We start from the raw sequence: 12,231 nt of genomic DNA, 5'->3' as shown, positions 1-12,231 counted from the left end.
ATTATCAAGAGTTGTTGTACTATACTTTGGTATCTTCAAAGTGGCTTCTAAAGAAAATAAATAGAGCTATACATGAGTGACCTATTGAAAAATCAACATTTTTTTTTTTTGTTGGTTTTTCTCCTGTACCGGGAACCGAACTCACCACCTTGCGCTTGCCAGGCAGGCGCTTTTGCCACTGAGCTAAATCCCCAGCCCCTGTGCAGGTTACTTTATCATTTTGGATAATACTCTTTGTATCTATAAAAAGGTATGTCAGTACCTTTGTAAGATTGTGAGGATTAAATGTGTAGTATGCATATATTGTTTAATATATAGTTGGCAGGCATTGAATACATAAATACTAACTGTATTAATAGTGTCCTGATATGGTAATCTGATGGATAGAGTCTCTCTGAAAGTAAATGAAATAGGGAACTCAGTCTCTTGCAGGTTTTTGGAGAAAAACATACTTTATAGACCAAACCTTTTACAATTGCCATTTGATGTATTCTTCAGGTTGGCAACAGGGAAGATGTTGAGAAGGAAACACCTACTTCTACCTTTTCATCTAGTAATCAGGTATCATGCCCACTGTGTGACCAAGGCTTCCCACCCACAAAGATTGAACGACATGCTATGTTCTGCAATGGTCTAATGGAGCAAGATGCAGGTAAAGACATGTCATCATGACAAGTTCTTACTATTTTTTTGTGTTAGTTTTATAAACCTATACAATACAATACAATACAATACAGAAAAACAGACAAGTCTTCAAAGTTAAAGTTTTGTTTCCTAATTAATTTTCTAGTACTTTCATATTCTTTATTATTTTTAGTAGGTATATTATCTTGTTATATATATCACAAGAGAAGGAGAAAGGGAAAGTCTTTCCTCGCTTTTGATCTTTGAATTTATGCTTTGCTATATAGGTAGGCTGAAAACTACTACAAAGTAGTAGATTTTGCCTTTCAATTTATATGTTTGAAATATTGTGACTTTTATAGAACTTGAAGAATTAAGTTCTAGAGTTGTGTATTTTTCACTCATGTCTTTTTTTAAAAAATAGAAATTCTACCTAGAGACAGTGCACGTCTGAATAATCTCCTGAATTTACATTCTTGTCCTACATGTCTCTGCTGAGTTACTCTGGAGCATTGGTTTATCTCTCTAAGAGTATAGCAAAGTAGAGTTTTGATATATTGTGAGACATTAACTAAGAAAATCTTTTAATCATACCCATTGAACTACCCTGGGGTCTGGGGATTTAGCTCAGTGGCATAGCGCCTGGCAAGTGCAAGGTTGTGAGTTTGATTCCCGGTACAGGGAAAAAAAATAAAAAAAACAACAACAACAAAAAAATACCCTGATCTTGCCTTTCTGTTTATGAATTTAACCTCTAAATATGGTAGTGTCAACATAGGTAGCTATCTTGGTGAAACACACTGAATATAACCCTTAGGTAACTGGAAATGTTGCAACATTCTCAGTGCTACCCAGTTCCCATAACTTAGATATGTTTAAAATTGTATAATTGTGAAGTTTTTTGTTTGTTTGTTTGAACTACCTTGCTGTGTAGTTCAGACAGGCCTCAAACTCTCAGCGATCCTCCTGCCTCAGCTTCCCAAATGCTGAGATTATAGGCATGCACCTGATGTGCATCACATCTGACAATTGTGAACTATTTTATGTTAAAATTGCCAGAAAGAAAGGCATGTTATTTATTTTTTCTAAAGTACTACACGTCTTAGTTATTAAACACATACATGAACTTGTAATTTAATAGTTTGATTTTTCTGCTTATAAAGTGGTACATGTTCATTGTAATAATAGTGCCTTACATTTATTAAATTCTTACAATTAGGCACTATCAGGCACTATTTACATAAATGGGACACACATACACACATATTATGTATGAAATTCTGCAAACCACCTTTTTATTTTTTAGTAAATTTAGATCTTTCTTTTGCAGACACATTTTTTATATAGTTGAGATATGATTATATATCAAATTTCATATTTTGCTTTTTGAAATTTTAGCATAAAATTTCTTCATCTTACTAGTTATTTGTAAAAATGTTTTTAATATCCACATAGTATTCTATAATATGAAGTGCCTCAGTTTACTTAACTGTTGTGTATTTAGAATGCTTTCATGTTGCCTTATATAATTAGATGGTATTGAGCTTATTACACATAACGTTGTGGCTGTAATTTGGAATTATTTACTATGAATAGTGTATTCTGGGATTATTTCCCACAGGTAACAGTGGTACCTTGGTTCATAAACTTAATTTGTTCTATGATTTTTTTAAAAGATGCCCATGTTTGTGTGGGAAAGTTGGCCAAGGTCGTGTTTGTCACCCAACTCAGAATTTGCAAACAAAAACAAAATTTTGCCAAACACTTCTGTTTGCAAACGGAATTGTTTGCAGGCAAAGGCGTTTGTGAACCAAGGTACCACTGTAGTTCCATTTGCTTTAAGCTACCTAGAGTCTTTCTAATGCCAGCTTCTCTACCTAGAATTAGAAATGTGATTCTTTTCTACTACTTGTTCTTATAAACTGTGAATTTATCCAAATACTTATGTACTATCTTTTGTTTTTCATGGTAGTGTGCATTATGTGGCTTACTAAAGAAGTTTAAGACAAAATTTCTGCCCTTAACGGGCTTATGATCTCATTGGGGAAACAAACATTTATCTACGAAATTAATTATAGAATGATACACAGTGAATAGTTTATACCCAAGTGCATGTCCCAAAAGTAAATGTAGTGGGAGAGAGAGAAGTGCAATGAATTCGGATGATACCCCAGAGACAAGCTGAGTGTAGTCCAGACTAAAAACTTGGTAGGATTGGATAAACCCATGGGAAGGCAAGGAGATCCTCTATCCACCTGTGGGTTTCAATAACATAGGAAGCAGTTGCTGGGGATGTAGCTCAGCAGCACAGCGCCTGCCTGGCAAGTGCAAGGTCCTGAGTTCAATTCCCAGTACCAATAAAAAAAAAAAAGATAGGAAGCAAAGGAAACAACCATTAACCAGTAACTTCCTCCTACTCTTAATAACTCTCTGGTAACATTTTAGGCTCTGTGAGAGTTTGAAACTGGGAATCCTCAATTCCGTATTCTGCTTAGTGTTTATTTTTTTGTCTTTTAAAAAATTTTAGTTTAGTTTATTAGTCCATGTGTGTAGCACATGTTTACATTCCTTGTGAGAAGTTGGTACAGGTACATATGCATCTTATTTTTATTTTTTTTATTTTTATTTTTTTGGTTTTGGTTTTTCTCCGGTACCAGGAACCGAACTCACGACCTTGCGCTTGCCAGGCAGGCGCTTTTGCCGCTGAGCTAAATCCCCAGCCCCTGCATCTTAATTCCTTTTTTCATCCCCTTTCCCTTTTCTCCCTCTCCTAGTCTGTTTAGTCTTTTACTTTCTTGGGAACAGAGTTTGGGTGAGGCATTTATTAGTATGTGAGGCGTCTGTTAGCATGTGTGGCATGTAGTATGTCCTTAGTAAATTTGATCTCTGTCGTAGTCACTTTGCTCATCACTGAGGCACGATACCCAACACAGCTTAAAGGAGGAGAGGTTTATTTGAGCTCAAGTTTCAGAAGTTTCAGTCCTTGAAAGGTCAGCAGGATGGTAGAAGAGCCCAGGCAGAGGAAAGCTGCTTAAGTCATCACAGCCAAGAAGCAGAGAGCAAAGAGATTGGGAGGGAGAAATACCCTTCTAGGTCATGACCTGAATCAGCCAACTCTTAAGATCACATTTAACTCTAGTACCCCTGTGATTCAGTCACCTTTCTAAAGCTCCACTTATGCGTGCATGAAGCTATTGAGGAGACATCTGATATAAAACCTAACCATCTTTTTACTTTGTTTCCCCTTCAGCTTATCTGCCCTCATCTTCCTTGCCAGAGACATAAGTTAGAGATTGTTTCTTGTTCCTCTTGCCTATTATGACTGGAAATAGAGGCCAGGCCCCCACTCTCATTTCTAAATCTTTGGATAAAGGAAGCCTGTCGTTTTGCAGAAGGGAAGTTATTCTTGAAGACATATAACCTAAACTGCAAGACTGTTAGCCCAATTTGTAAGGGATAGAATAAAGGAGGACTTACCTCCCAGTCAGGTCTCCTCCTTCCTGTTTGCCCTCTGAAGCTGATTGTAGACGTGCTTGGTTTGGTTGTGTAAAAGAAATAGTAATTAGAGTCATTTACATGAAGTGTCTACCATTTATGCCTAGTTACCGTGCAGCACAATAACAATTATGCATATCATTAATTATGATTGATTTTGCTAAGTTTTATTTGATTATAATACTATAGTCTGGTTAAGTTGGCTTGCCTGCTCAGTTTGCTCAGTGACGTGGGGATCCAGAACTAAGAAAAAATAGAGGAAATATTCTTTAAAGGTAGTGTTTGAGGGGATAAAATTCAGTAACGTGTTCTAAACTGGAACAAAGGAAAGTTGCCTTAGCATTTGTTTTCTGGAAAGTATATTTGAGATTATTTTTATTTAAACACCCATAAAGATAAAGCTCCCCATTTATTCATTCAATAAATATTTATTAATACTGACTGTATATCAACTATAGTGAACAGAATATACAGAGTTCTTGTTTTCATGGAGCTTAAGTTCTAGTAGTAGGAGAAAAACAATGAAGAAAGTAAGTACACAGTGTGTCAAGTGGTAATAATTTAGAAGAAAAAATAAAGCAACGGAAGAGGGGTGTATAGGAGTACTGACTTTAGGAGATAGCAATTTAACATAGATTGTCAGGAAGGTTCCATTTAGGAGGTAGCAGTTGAGCCAGGGACCTACAGGAAGTGAGAGAATTTCACAGTGAAAAGGAGAAAGTACTATAGGCAGAGAGTAATACAGTAAATTTAAAGACCCCAAGGTATGAACAGACGAGTATGGTTGAAGGAAATGTGGGGAAAACGAACAGTGATACCAGAGATAAGGGAGAGGTGGTGGAAAAAGTACAGGGCTGTTAGGGAAAAGTAACCATTGGAGAGATTTGAGCAAAGAAGGAATATTTATTTAAGCAAAGGATTATTCTGGCTGCTATATGGAAAATAGAGTACTGGGGCAGAGGACAAAGGTGGAAGTCGGGAGAACAGAGTCAACACTTAAAAAACGTGAGCTTTGAAAGTAGGCAGATTTGGACTTAAATTTCACCTATAATATTTACTCATTGAGTAGTATTCAACAGGTTATCTTACCTCTTTCAGAATTAGGTTCCTCCTTTATAAAATTTGTCTGACAGCATTAGGACTGTCATAAGAATTCAAGATACTTTATAAAATACCTTGTACTATGCTTAATAAATGGGAGCTGTTATTTTTTCCTAACTATATAGTTTTTCTGAGGTTTGTGTTTCTGTCTGCTAGTACATAAAGGTAAACCATCAGCTAGGTAGAACTAAGAGGCAGATGAAATGCAATGCATACGAGTCAAAATGAAAAGAACAAGTTAGTGAGAAATAGATCATATAGAAGAGTTAGAGAAGCTGAAGGCATTAATTGTATACCCTTCTGGCCTAGATAGAGGGTTGTAGCTTAGAGTCAGGATATTGCTTGGAGTAGAATGGATTGTCTCTTCAGGGTTATCTCCAGAAAAACAGTAATAGGTAGGTGGATGGGTTTGGGGAAATAAAAATCCTTCTTATATATATGCCTTGGCGGTAACAGAGAGAGCTAAGGTCTAGAATAGGCTTGACGTGGGTGACTCAGCAAAAATCTGTAAGACCTGAACATCTGTAAGTAAAACTTCTCAAAACAAAGGTAGACCTTTACTGTTTTATATATGGTACCTGTATTTGCCTATCTGAATGTAATTTGTATACTATTCAGTTTTTTCACTTGTATTAATGTGGCTTTTGTGGTATCCAGGATGATTAGGGTAAGTATATTGCTCTTCGTGCCTGTCTATTGAAAGGTTAACAGTCATGGAGTAAGATAGATTTAATAGAAATAACATGGATTTTGGAGACAGGCTGAACTGTCAGGGGATATAAAAATCAAACACAGGCTCTGATATCATTGAGATTATAGTTCGGTTGGGTAGATAAGACATGCACAGGTATACCTATAAAACAAGGTCAAAACTACAAAGGATATACAAGTAAAATCTGTGGTGTTTCAGAGCAAAAGTGATTAAAGATTGAGATAGAAGGACATCATTGTAAAAGAACAGTAGGCAAAAATCACATGAATAGAAAAATGTGATGGGTACCCAGGAAGGAGCAAACAATTCAGTGTGATTGTAGTATGAGCGTTATGAAAGGAAAGAGTAGGCAATTGGAGAATGACAAATGTAACTTGAATTATATTTGTTAGTATGGGGCACTTCTTTTTCAAATCTCAAGAGAATTATTTGTGTTTAACCCACTGTTGTTTATAGGACATTTTGGACGTGTCATAATTTAGTTTGCATGATTGGGAAACCTTGTTCAAGTTCAGGCAATGCTGGACCTAGGTTTTTAGGTGATCTCTCTCCATCTTTTGACTACTCTTGTCTCTATTTATCAGGCTTTTTAAAAGAGCAGGCTTTTTAAAATGTATGGTAGCAGCTGCAGACTTTGTTTTTAGTGGAAAGTAGGAATTCTTTTTCCCTGAGGCCATAGGTAAGTGTAGAGCAGTGATGGCAAACCTTTTAGAGAGAAGTGCCCAAACTGCAACCAAAACCCACTTATTTATTACAGATTATGCCAACACTGCAATTAAACCTGAATACTGAGATTTTAGTTTAGCAAAAATAACTCATATGTTAACATCTTTTGTCTGAAAAGAAAAACGACATGCATCATAGGTTCACCACCACTGGTCGGGAAAGACTGTGATATACTTTATTTGATGTACTTAGCTACTCCTGGGCTAGGCACTATTACCAAGTTGGTAAACAGGTGTCATTTACAAGTCAAAAAAGTATATGAAAACTATTTGAAATTCTGTTAGTATCTATAGTATTACAAAATTCTGTCAGTAGTCAATAACAATAACAGTAACAGAAAACATTATTAACAATGAGTTTAACACATGGGATTTATTTTTCTTACCTAGGAAGTCTGAAGTGAGGTAGTGGCTCCATGATCTAACTGAGGCCTTAGGTTCTTGCCCTTTGGCTTCCCAGTCCTAAACTTGAGGCTGTGTGGTTTCAAGGTGACTCCTGGATCTCTAGCCCTCACATCTGTGTTCCAGGCAGGGAGGAGAAAGCATATAGGATATGACTGCTGACTGTGACTGCTTCATGTAATCTCATGGAATTTGGCTTACTCTAAATTATGGTTGAATTCAGTCAGTTCTAAATTTAGTGTTTGTGAGGCTGGGGATTTAGCTCAGCGGCACAGCGCTTGCCTGGCAAGCACAAGGTTGGGAGTTTGATTCCTGGTACCAGAAAAGAAACAAACAAAAATTTAGTGTTTGTTCATATTATTTATATGTATTTATGTCTTTTTATCGGTGAAACTATACTGTCTCTGAAGTCATTTTTTACAAGTGATTAAACTTAAAAAGTTTTCATGTACTTCTTTTAGTGAAATATTGTTACCAGGTTTTGGAAAGCTGCAGTTTCTTTTGGAGGTGGTTTTTAGTTTTTTTCTGTCCTGGACGAAGAATTGAATGAAACAAGCATAAATAGTAACACACTTTCAAATGTATTAAAGACAGGGAAAAAAACGAGGATGGGGAAAAACTGGTTCTGCAGAGTGACTTTGAGCCAACCAAAAAAAGGAAGAAAAAAATAAAAATACAGCCTACAGTGTAGGTTGGGTTGCTGTGAAGAGGCATGATAGAGGTGCTTAATGGCCACTGTCCCTTTTGTGTATTTCCCATGCTGGCATATCGTCCAGGTCATCCTATCAAAAACCTGCTTGAGTTCTTATGAGAAGTCCACATGCAGGATTCTGAGAATTGCTCTGTGTGTGTATCCTAGGATTGTCACACTTCCTTTCTGAGGTAGTTTTAGCATTACCCTACCTTCCTGCCTCAGTCTTTTGGTAGATGCCGGGGGTGGTCAAGAGACAGTAGAGATGTCCTTCAGAACTGAATGGGATCTTAAGTTTATACTCAGGGAATTATAGTTCAGTGAAGAAACAGACATGGGCATGACTAAATATAATACAGTTTGTTTGAAGTGCTAAAATAGAGGCGGTGACCACACACAGAAAAGGGGTTTAATCCCATTTACTATGATAAAGGTTTCTTAATTAATTCTTCCCTAATAATGGGCATAGGCTTTTAAATTTTCTGTATTAAAAGTAAACATTTAAGATAGCTATATTCCCTGAACTTTGTCCCAGCATCTGTTGGGATCTAAATACTGTCCTTACAAGTATATATAAGTTCTTTATAAATTACTTGCTTTTTGCCTCAAAGATGCTTTCCAGGTTTTTTCTAGTCACTTACCAAGTTTCTAGATTTATATAGTTAGGACATATGGCAATCATAATCATCTGTTCTTCCTCCTCTCTTTTTTGGTTGAGGGGACAGTTCTGGGGATGGAACCCATGGCCTCATGCATGCTAGGCAAGCACTCTACCACTGAGGTACATCCTCACTCCTTTTTATTTTGAGACTATTTTTCACTGAGTTTCCTGGGCTTGCCCTGAATTTTCATTTCTCCTGCCTCAGCATCCTGAGTAGCTGGGATTATAGGCATGTGCCACTGTGCCTGCCTAACAGTCCCCTCTTTTGTGAACACTGTCAAAGCTTTTATTCTTGAAACAGAGGCAATGCTAATCCTGGAGAAAAATCCAAACAGTGTGAACAGAAGTAGCACTGATATGGGGGAAAGAGCACTGGAATCATAAAGACTTCACTGCCGTTGATGATGAAATGAGGAAGCTGGATAGGTAAGAAGAAGAGGTGGGCTGGTCCAGAGGTCAGTGAGAGTTGGATGTCCAAAGTGATATATTTAAGGGAATTGGGACACAGTGTATCTCCACAGGGGAATTTTAAAACGTACACCTCTCCCCCCAAATATAAAAGTAAAAGAAATAAAACCAACTACAGATAACACCATACATATTTTAGTATGTTTATTTATTTTAGGGGCACTTGGTGGAGCAAGCAGTACCCCTCCACACACACAGTTGAGTATTCCTAATTCAAAACTCCAAAATCAGAAGTGGCTCCAAAATTTGGAACTTTTTGAACACCAATGTGATGGTACAAGTACACAATTCCACACCTGACACCATGTGACAGGTTATAGTCCAACCACAGGCACACTAAAAATATATAAAGTCATCTCAGGCTATGTGCATAAGATGTATATGAAACATAGATGAATTTTAGCTCTTTCTCCAAGATGCAAATATTCCAAAACCTGAAAAAAATACAAAATCTGAAACATTTTTGGTTCAAAGCATTTTGGAAAAGAGATAATAGTGTGTGTGTGTATTTTCTGGCTTTACATTTGGTTCCTCCCAATATTATATCATAAGCATCTATCAAGTTTCTCATTCTGTTAGAAATTCTTTGTGTTCATAAGCTTATTTATAATTTTCAACTTCAACAAATTGTACAAATGTACTTAATTCTTTTTATATTTTTGACAGAGAAAACCAAAATGATAAGCAACTTTTTAAAAACAATTTTTTTTTTGAGACAGGGTCTTGCTGGCCTTGAACTCACTATGCAGCCCAGACTGGTCTTGAACTTGTAGCGATCCTCCTGTCTCAGCCTCTTGAATATTGGGATTACAGGCATACACTACCATGCCTGGCCCTTTAGTACATGTTTACAGTATAGAATGATTACATTCATTTTGGAGAATTTGTATGTGTACATAACACATTTTAATTCTTTTTACTTCCCCTTCTCCTCCCTTCCCTCCCTTTCTATCTCTTGATCCCCTTCCTAATTGCAAAAGATCTAGCTCCCTGTTTCCTATTATCTACCTTTTATTTTGATCTTTAAATTATTTATATTTTGGGTTTCTCATATAAGAGAAACCATTTGATATTTAAGCTTATGTGTCTGATTTATGTCACTTAACATTATTGTCTCAAGCCAGGAGCAACATATAAAACAAAGTGTAAAGGCATTTAAGAAAAGGGTATTTGGAACAAAGCCTGGACAAAGCCTGAGTCTTATCAGCCATAGGTTACTCTCTAACGGGCTTCACATCAGAACCATTTGGTGTTTTCTAGAGAGACATCATATTTGAATGTCCATGCTATTGGCCATAAAAATATATCCTAACTCATAGCTAAGCTACTGGATAAATTTTTAAGCCAGTACTTCCAGCCAACACATATGTTACACTACATGTAACTCTTCTGGGTTAAGAATGTAGAATTGTGGTACCCTCCTTCCTATGGTCTCATTTGTCTTCTGACAACTTTCAGCCTTTTAGTGGATGTCAGCTCCACTGTGCTGCATTAACAAAATAGTTGTTTGATGTGGGAAGTGAATGGTAGTCTGATTGCTGCCAATGCCTGCTTGAGTTTACAGTGTTTTTGCTCTTCCCATCTTGTTCCTTTTAACTCCTTGCACCTTGATGTCAAAGACCCAGGCTTAAAGATTTTTTTAGCAATTTTCTGTGCCAGGTGTTCTTATTCCTTCCTTGAAAAATAAAATAGTTATTTTTAACACCTGAATTAATACCAGAGCATTATGTGTTGAAGGAATGCTAACAGCTGAAAAACCATTTTAGAGAAGTTTGCTCACTTTAGGATCTAGTCACTCTTTTTAATTCAGGCATCTAGAGCATTTTAAGAAGGAGCAGAGTTCAAGGAATTAATATTGGATCAGTGGTCTGAATTGAACTGTCTTAGAGCCACAGAAAGGGCTATGATTACTTAGTAAAATAAGTATTATTATCTTGGTTTTAACAGTGATGAAACTACTATCAGAGAGGTTTAGTACTTGCCTAGAATTTAATACACTTTTAATAAGTGGTAGAGTTGGAGCCAAAGCCAAGGCTGCCTGACCTCATAACTAGTATTCTTTTTCATAGCGGTTCATTGTTCTGCCTCCCTTGTAGAACCCACATGGGAAAAGTTTGAGGAAACCATGAAAGCCTCCCTCAGTTTCAGGAAGACAGAGTAGTAGAATCTTTTACTTCTGAGTGCAAACATGAGATGTGATCTCTCAGAGTTGACCTTGTCAGCTTTTCAGTTACATGGAAGAAATGTTGCATGGATTCAGGCTCCTTCCTAGTGAACAGAATCCATGTGACATAGGTCATCTCCATAAAAGCATGTGTGCAGAGTTAAAAGATCAAATGAGCAGTTACTTTTGGTGGTGGCTGTGGAGGTTGACCATGCCCAGACTGATTTGTTTCTGAGGAGTTTTCCAGTGGTCTGATAAAAAGGAAATGCTTGATAACAAGGTATGTCTTCATTAAGTAAAAGGATTTAAATTTGACAGTCCTCTAACCTGTACCTACCATTAACCAATAGTAGCCACCACTTAGGAGCACTACCAACTGTACTTTTTATGTATTGTTTTAATCTTTTGAAGCAGATATTATTGAACCTTTATAGAAAAGGAAATTGAAACTTAACAGAAAAGTGACTTCCCTAAGATTACATACCAAAAAAGTGGCAAAAGTTGTGATATACTGTACAACCAGATTTTAGGGAAAAGGTGGTACTCTGTACTCTAAGGAATCCTCCATTGAACATATAGATTTTTAAAAACAGCAAGTTTTAGGATAATAAATCTAATATTATATTAATAATTTCTGGTAAAACTGTGTTTGTGTAAGGACAAAAGAAGGGACTATAATTTTAAGGCTATCTCGTAGGGAGGGTGGAGACAGAAAGATGGAATCAGGGAAAAGCTCACTGTTACCTAATCAGTTTTTGGTGATATTCTAGTTCTCAATCCATCTCAGGTGATAGATTCACAAATATAGTCTTTTGTACATATTAAATTATAGAACTTCTAAAGGAATTTTCATGTTTCTATTATGCACTACTGTCAGTCATTGTATTTTCAGAGAAACAGTGGTGAAGCATTTACTAGTAAAATTCACACAAGTTCATAGTTTTTCTCTATATGGAAACTCATTTATTACCATCTTAATTTAGGCTCTGGTGACAGTATATGATTTTATTTGACTTGATTCCCATTAATGATTTTTTAGAACAAGTCTTCCTAGGGCTTTTTCTAGGTTCTTGCTTCTTTGATATCTGACTAGTTTTTTCAAAAGATAGTGGCCAGGGGCTGGGGATTTAGCTCAGCGGCAAAGCGCCTGCCTGGCAAGCGCAAGGTCGTGAGTTCGGTTCCCGGTAC

The 12,231-nt window shown here is 36.6% G+C and overlaps 1 protein-coding gene across 5 annotated transcripts in view; it reads left to right on the top strand.

The window, feature by feature from the left end:
- The window catches only part of Uimc1 (ubiquitin interaction motif containing 1), a 120,445-nt gene that overhangs the window by 84,793 nt on the left and 23,421 nt on the right, over positions 1-12,231 (top strand). For all 5 annotated transcript variants that reach the window (XM_013509672.1, XM_005376406.2, XM_013509668.1 and 2 more), the window contains one exon: positions 499-652. In XM_013509672.1, coding sequence (XP_013365126.1) covers positions 499-652 — 154 coding nt within the window. The remainder of the gene's footprint in view (positions 1-498; positions 653-12,231) is intronic.

The sequence above is a fragment of the Chinchilla lanigera genome, unplaced genomic scaffold (genome assembly GCF_000276665.1).
Source record: "Chinchilla lanigera isolate Chin_1 unplaced genomic scaffold, ChiLan1.0 scaffold00007, whole genome shotgun sequence".
NCBI classification, from domain to species: Eukaryota; Metazoa; Chordata; class Mammalia; order Rodentia; family Chinchillidae; genus Chinchilla; species Chinchilla lanigera.
The sequence above is the reverse complement of the archived record's forward strand: the minus strand, read 5'-3'. Positions and strand labels throughout refer to the sequence as shown.